The sequence below is a fragment of the Teleopsis dalmanni genome, chromosome X, assembly GCF_002237135.1.
Source record: "Teleopsis dalmanni isolate 2A chromosome X, ASM223713v2, whole genome shotgun sequence".
NCBI classification, from domain to species: Eukaryota; Metazoa; Arthropoda; class Insecta; order Diptera; family Diopsidae; genus Teleopsis; species Teleopsis dalmanni.
The window spans coordinates 62,835,581-62,843,857 of NC_051848.1; the positions used below are offsets into that span (position 1 = coordinate 62,835,581).

An 8,277-nucleotide genomic window follows, 5' to 3' on the forward strand; every position below is an offset into this window, starting at 1 on the left:
TTCTCCATCCAAGTCAATACAGCATTACAAACGCTTTGTAGATTTTTTTAAATATTTGTATACTCGTCAAGCAGAGACGTCTTAAATATTTCCGGATGGTGTCGAAACAATTTCTTCCCATTATCGGTTTCATTTTGTCAAATAGTCAGAAGTCAGAATAAAAATTGGACGGGTCTAAGTCATGCTATATGGTAAATGATTGATTACAACCACGACAGGTTTGTGGAAAAGAACATAATCAACTATAACTATTGCTCTCTGTTAGTCAGTTTTAATAGCTGCTTTGCAGAAAGAGAGACGAAATTTTTGTTTTCCTCAAGACTCAGGAAATAGATATAAAGCTAACATTATGAAGATTAGAATTAAGAGATAATACAAATCAAGTCGTTTTATTTCTAACTATTAGGTATGGTAGTTATGAATGAGAAAGTTATATTCATCGATCAGCGAAGAATGCACACAAGGACATGTAAAATATCTTTCCTTTTTCAAATAATTGACAGATGGCGTAAAACTACTCCCTGTGATATAATTTAATTTTAAGATCCAATTCAGGATGATACTAAACAGTTCAAGTATTCATTAACCTGTTATAGTTGCTTTTGGCGTAATATATAGATACCTGAATGCAGAGTAATCCAATGTAAATCAAATAGATTTGTAAAATATATTAAAAATAAAATAAAAAAGATATTGAATTATTGAAGAGACTGACATGTGACAAGAGACTACTCAGAGTCAAATAAATAAATCGCCAGAAAACAGGTATAGTGGACTTCTGATGTGTATTTTGTAATAAATACACAGAGAAAAAACATGGCGAAGGTTCTTGGCTGAACTGAAATCTTAGGTGGGAAAATGAGAAAGAGTAGACATCTAAGAACAACCTATACAACTTGCAGCTTAAAATAGAATAACAATGACTATTTGACTGAACATATGATGATGAGCTTAAGGGGCTTAACACTTTTATTTCTGACCCACTACACTCAATTAAATAGGAAACTTCAATTCAGCAAACATAAAAAGCACTGGGCTTTGAAATGATAAGTATATCAAATAAATAATAAAAAATTTATAAATTATTTGTATAATAGTGAAAGACCATTGACATTTAAGAAAAAGTAATGGTGACTAAGCTTGTCAGAAAAAATCTGTAAATTTAAATCTGGGTCAGGAGCTATAGAAAGCAAGGACATACTATAGCTGTGTAGGAAAAAATGTAAGAATTATCAGAATGTTACTGTGGAATAATTTAACATGTCTAACAAAATCTCGAATTCTTATCCATGATATAACACTAAATATTATAAACCGCTCATAATACTTAGCAGATATCAAACATATATGATATTAGTCTACCATAAAAAAAACATAATGTAAGTTCTGTAAAGTATCACTTAAAGAACATGTCTATATATTAAATTATAATAAGTCGTCATCTAAGTTATACTTAAGTGTAACACTCAAGTGCTTTCCCACAACAAAAAGAGTGCCTAAGTGTGAGTTCCAGAAACTTGCTTACAGCAACAACAACAACAGACCAAATAGTCTAGCTTCATGATGTTTGCAAGTTTTGAGAATTATGGAGAGTTTTTGCTGTACGCGTAATTATTGAACTAATGCACGTTCTGGACCAAAACAATATTTTCCGAAGTCATTAAAATTATCTTCAGTTTTTGATTGGGCTTATAAGAGTTCCATCATTATTTTATCTCGTCGCATTACTAAGCATTTAGTTTTCAACTGTTTAGTTGTTGTTGTTGTGTTTGCTCTTCCCCACACTAAGCTAGAATTTTTATCATTTATTTATTTTCTAACTGATGACGAACCGGAGATCAGCATATCTTTCTGTGCATCCTGAGCAGAACTTAAGGTTTGTTAGGATGGGGTTGGGCAACGTATGAACTTTTGTCAATAATTATATGGCTCTGTCCTTGATATATTTTTTCACTGAGTCGAACATTAGTAATTTGCCGTGGCAGAGGATCTGTCATATATATTCTTCTACATGGAATATATTTCCATATATTTTTCTACATATCATAATTTTCAAAAGATTATTTTTCTTTTGACTCAAACTGAATAGTTGTAAAATATTTGAATATTAAATTGAATAGATCTAAGAAGTATAGGAGTTTTAAATGTCAATCGTAAAATATGTTAAAATAACAATCAAATTTAAAGGAATCAAAGTGTAAAAATTTTCGTATATCAAAATTTTCAATAAAAACAACTGGCGGAAAGTGTCCACGTAACAAAACTTTAGTATATCTTTTAAAAAATCAAATTTTTAGTCATGGATCCTATGCTAATTGTTTCCCCAAAGGATAAACTCCGTTTCTCAAAAACGGGTGAACGTGAATGTCTTTTGCATCTTAAAAATTCGGTTAATACTCCAATTACATATAAGGTAAATTTATATGAATCTTTTTGAATAAATTTTGTAAAACTCGTTTGAGTTCTTAATTTAAGATTCAGACCTCATCACCATCGAAATTCCGTGTCAGACCACGTTTTGGTGTTTTGCAACAAGGCGAATCAGTAAATGTTGCCATTGTTCTAAAAAATCACGTAAAACTTAAAGAGGGATTCGAAAAAGATAAGTTTCTCATAAGTGCTATGCTAGCTCCTCCTAATTTGAATGGACCAGAAGACATGCAAATGTTTTGGAAACAAGTCCCTTCAAAGTCTTACAAAATGGAGCAACATTGCGTATGCTGTGTATATGATGTATCAAAAGAGCCCGTGGAATGTTTATGTTGTCAAAGGTCAAAGGTAAATAAAATAATTAAATGTTCAAAAAATTAACGTTTATGTGACATATAACAACACAATATTGAAAACGCTTTTCTTGTTCGGATCAACTATATCTATAGCCTCATTCTCCTTACTACTTTATTCCTCTACAAAATCTCTACAATTTCTGTAAATTCTCTACAATATCTACGAACCTCTACAAAATAATAGTTTATTTCGAAGATCTGTAGTGGTTTTTTCAAGATGAAGTGAATTTATATGCAATTGACATTTCGCGAGTCAACGTTCATTGACTACTCAACCCTCTGAAATAGTCGCTGTTGTATATTACAACGGAATTATTGAAGAAATCGCTGTTTCTGTCCTTCGATATTCGCATGTTTAACTAAAATTTTTACTTATAGCAGCTCTAAGATGAAAAATATTTTGTAATTGCACACTTAAGCTTTCTTTCGAAATAAGCCTGACGTTTGTTGTCTTATACTGGATTCACACTAGAGTTTTGTTTGTAATTTTAGCTGTCAAAAATTTTCATTTCACACTGAAATCAACAACAATTGACAGCTAAAATCATACAAAAAACTCTCGTGTAAATCCATTATTAATAGCCAGAAACCAATTGGACGACAAAAGCTCAAAACACAAGCTTAGAAATGAGTCCTCTGGTACTCTCTGCGAAACGAAAGCCGTTCAAACAATAAGACTTTTAAAAAAATTTTAATTACATATCAATGCATACTAAATAACAGTGTAAGTGTAAGCAAAATAATATTGAAATTTTACTCAAAGCGAAATTAGGGGTAAGAGAGAAAAAGATAAAGAGAGAAAGAGAAAGCAGTGTACGCTGCTTGGAACAATTGTCCTTCTTTCGTAATCACAGAAGGACCTGTTTTCGTTGCACAGTTGGGCATAGTCCTTAAGAACATATTAGGTGGTCTTGCTTCCTTGTATTACGGAAATCATTTGTATATACCTCAAAATTCATTCTTTATCGTAGTTAGGCCCATGTTATGGAGACTGTTACGGCCACGTCAAAATTGACTCTTTCGGGCTATGACGAAAATTCATATTATATAGAGTGTCACATCTGTATTGCCATTTCCGTATTTCTACTACTATTGCTACTGTTGTACTTTTTGGTTGTGCCTAAATTGAAAAGGGAATGTAGATATGTTCGCTTTTAATTAGCTGCCATGAAGGCTGTAAAAATGTTAATTTATTATTATATTTTCTCATAATAATTGTTAAGAGTATGTAGTGGTTGTTGTAGTTACTTTATTTTGTCTACTTTATTTATTTAAATATTACAAATTATTTTGTTTTACATTTCTTTCAATCATAATGGCAGGAGACTTGATCGTTGGAACACTCTTTTTCTTTTTGACAGTTTTTTATAATAATTTTTTGGTGTTGTCACAAGTATTTACAAATTTATACGCATTTCCTTAAAATCGGAAAGTGTAAAAATTAGATTATTATAGATATTTTCGGAAATTTTTTTCTCTAAAACGTATTGAAATTGTAGTAATTTATACTTATTATAGATATTTATTATTGAGCAACACTATTTTGTCTACGTGACGAGGCACAGATAGTCTCGGCTCTCATGTCGAAATCTTGTGGTAAGTGTTACTAAGTGGATCCTATTTCTTTCAGCAAGATCTTTTGATTGTTGAAGGCATTCTTACTCAAGTTTTAAAGTCACTTGAGGTGAGCTTAGTGCTATGAGTGCTGATTTACTGTCAAAGAAAATATACATAGGTATGTCCTTTTTCCCATGGTGGGTTTTCCTTCATATTCTCTTAGAGATAGTTCATTTGCGTTTACTTCGATCTGAAAAAATAAATTTTCTTGATTCATACTCGCAAATATTTCCTCTTTTGGTTTAACCCGATAGACTCGTTTTCGAGCCTTCCGTGTACCATAGATAGTAATTTTCAACAAATAAAGGTATGTTTCGTTTCCATTCATTTCTGTGTGGTATTAGTACCTAATATTTATTATTAGTAAATTGAAATACAATATAGCCAAAACAATTGTCCGTTTAACTTTCTACATTTGATGAAAACAACTCTTTCATAAGTACCGAAAGCAAAAGATATTATTTGTTTTTGAAAATTCTGTATAAGTAGAAAAACATCTAAAAGAACTGAATAACATCACAATATTTATTGGGTTTAACTCTAATTTGGATGTTTATATCTTAGTTTTCTAAAGCTTCAAACTGGTTAAAACTTTATAATCATTTACTTTTCCAGATGATAGATAATCCCATTGATACAATAAAACCTTGTGTTGACGTACAAGAAAACCAGATGATAATAGAAGAAAAGGAGGAGGACTTGTGTCAAGTTGTTAAGGAAACTGTTGAGAATCCAAAAAATTTACTAGAAATTCGAATGTGGCGGACACAAATTATGCAATTTATTATGGCTCTTATGTTGATACTTATTACTGCAGGTTGTGGATACTTACTGAAGAAGCAATCCGAAATTGACATTCAAACTGAAATCGGATGTTGTGTTCAGGACATCCGATTTCGCTTGAAACAAGATAAGCAGAATAAACTTACATGTCCACAAAAGCGATGGTATTATTAAGCGTGGGATGTAGACGGTCTTACAAATGCGCCTTTTGGATGTGGTTTTCAATATTTAAAAGTGTGTTTTAATGTGTTTTTGTCATACTGAAATTTACAGAATATGTACATATTACATTCCTCTTTACAACTTTTTCAAATACGACTTACAAGGGGGATAAATAAAATTTTGGGTATAAAAGAAATATATATTGAATATGTTGAAAGTGTAGGATTAAATTGATATATAATATATCCCAAACAATTATCAGTCAAATTTCCGAAATTTTAATTTTTAAACTAATTGAACTCATCACAGGTTTTATTTAAACACATTAACGTAAATAATTTAATATACTTGAATTAATCTGAAATTACATGCAAATTGATAATAAATAAAGCAATATATTATTATAAAATAAAAATGTACACACCTTTTTTATTTATTATTGCAATTATTATATTTTTAATTCATTAAATTTTTCTTAAGAGGTATTTTCGAAATACAAGAGCAAATATTAATTTTATATTATTTTAATTAATTTAGTTTTTGACTGACCATACAGCTGTTTCGAGTATTGCCAAATACCCATCATTAGCGGTCTTGGAAATAATTCTTGTATTTGATTGTACCAGGTTCGTGCCCCACCAAATTTGAAGCTCAGAGTCAGCGCTGCTTAACCAATTGACCCAAAGTCATACTTGACTTTTATGTTCGCACATTTCTCTGGAGTTTTGTTACTTTGCTGTGAAAGTTTTATTAACAAATTTACTTGGTGTGTTCACATTAGAACGAAATCATAAACCAGAATAATTGATTTAATAATTGAATTAAATAATTATATTTTTATTTTTAATTGTGAAATTTCAATACTATTTTTTTAGAGGCATTATTTTATTGCATGAGTTTATTTCTCTCTTTGTGTATAGAACCTAATCTACGAAAGTAACACTGAGAAAGCAATGCTAATGTTACCCTACGATTCGCGTCAGTCAAGCACGGCTTTGGGTCAGTTGGTTAAGAAGCGATACGCCTGAGCTTCAAAATATATTTATAACATATACATTGTGACCGAAAAGTTTCCGGAATAAATTAAATAAAACGCAAAATTCTTAATCTTCATCAATATTTATTTTATCTCCTTCAAAATATGCTCCATTAGAAGCGATACACAAATGCCAACGTTTCTTCCAATCATCAAAACATTTTTTATAGGCGCTTTCCGGTATGGCTTTGAGTTCCCTCTGCGAATTCTGTTTTACGTCTTCTATGGATTAAAAACGCGTTCCTCTGAGTGGTAATTTGAGGTTGGGAAACAGGAAAAAGTCACACGGTGCAAGATCAGGTGAATACGGTGGCTGTTCGATGGTATTTATTGAATGTTTGGCCTTAAAATCGTTGATAATGTTGAACAAATTGAGGTGAATCGGAACAAGCCGGGCGTTGACACGTCGCATACACAAATTGTCCACCAAAATCAAACGAGCCATCTCACGACCGATGCCTAGCTCTCGTGCTATCTCTCTAACACTCACATGAGGATTTTTGAACACGATTTCCTTTGCCTTTTCAATGTTTTCGTCGGTGGTAGAGGTCGAAGGTCGTCCAGAACGCGGCATGTCTTCGACGGTCGTACGACAGTCCTGAAAGGCTTTGTACCACTCATAAACTTGAGTTTTCGATAAAACTGATTCCCCATAAGCCTTTTGTAGCATTCGCAACGATTCTGCACACGAAATTTCGTTCGAAAAACAAAATTTGATGCAAACTCTTTGTTCAATATTTTTTTCCATTGTTTTTTTCGCAACGCACTACTGAGGTGAACTGGTTTCAACAGCTGCCGTAAACGAACTGTCTGACAGATCGCGCTCATTTTGGGCATAGTAATTAAGGACAGTGCTGCCAAACTACATAAACTTAAAATATCGAAAAATATACAGCGCGCGAATTTTAAATGAGAATTTCCGAAAATCTTTCGGTCACAATGTATATATCAAAAATAAAATATGTATATAATTAGTTAAACATGCAAGTCCTGTGGCGGTCTTACGAAAAAGTATTTAAAACTATTTTATGTATATTTGGAGAAATAAAATATAAATCGCTACACATAAATAATAAATGTATTCGGTGGCATAAAGATACATATATTTATAAGATATGTGTATCAAAAATAAAGAATGTGTATATATATATATATATATGTACCATTTGATCAAAAAAGAACGAAAAGTTAAAAAAACACGCAAAATTTTAATTTTTAATAATTTTCTTTATTATCGCCTTCAAAGTACTCTCCTCCTGCCGCAATACATGTATGCCAACGCTTGATCCAATTTTCCATACAAGTTTTATAGGCCGCCGAAGGTATGGCCTTTCGTTCATTCAGCGAATTCTATTTTATGGCCTCTATGGTCTCAAAACGCGTTCCTCGCAATGGCAATTTGAATCGGGGAAAGAGGAAAAAGTCACACGGGGCCATATCTGGAGAGTATGGTGCTTAGTTGATGATATTGGTGGAGTTTTTGGCTAAAAACTGCGACACAACCAACGCTGTGTGAGCCGGTGCGTTATCGTGGTGCAAAATCGATGAGTTTTCTTTCCATAAATCTGGCTTCTTTTTGCAAATGGCCCCACGCAAATGACGCATAACGGCAAAATAATACTTCTTATTGACCGTTTGACTGTCCGAAAGGAATTCAAATTCCGGAATTCATACACCACACCACGAATATCGACGAAAACAGTCAGCATAAGCTTGATTTTGGGCCGACTTTGGCGTTCTCTTTTCAATTTCGGTTCACCTTCGAAGCACCATTCGGTCGATTGTTGTTTGGTGGACATGTCAAATTCATAGACCCATATCTCATCACCAGTGATACTATCTGCGTTAGAAATCAACTCTTTGGCCACATAACAACGACGCTTTTTTTGAATG

The 8,277-nt window shown here is 32.3% G+C and overlaps 1 protein-coding gene across 1 annotated transcript; it reads left to right on the forward strand.

Moving 5' to 3' along the window:
* The first annotated feature begins 2,181 nt into the window (after nt 1-2,181).
* On the forward strand, nt 2,182-5,673 carry LOC119690173 (motile sperm domain-containing protein 2-like). Its single transcript, XM_038105170.1, has 3 exons — nt 2,182-2,413; nt 2,476-2,778; nt 5,019-5,673. The coding sequence occupies exons 1-3, from the start codon at nt 2,300-2,302 to the stop codon at nt 5,358-5,360; spliced, it is 759 nt and encodes a 252-aa protein (XP_037961098.1). The 5' UTR covers nt 2,182-2,299; the 3' UTR covers nt 5,361-5,673.
* Nucleotides 5,674-8,277: the final 2,604 nt, after the last annotated feature.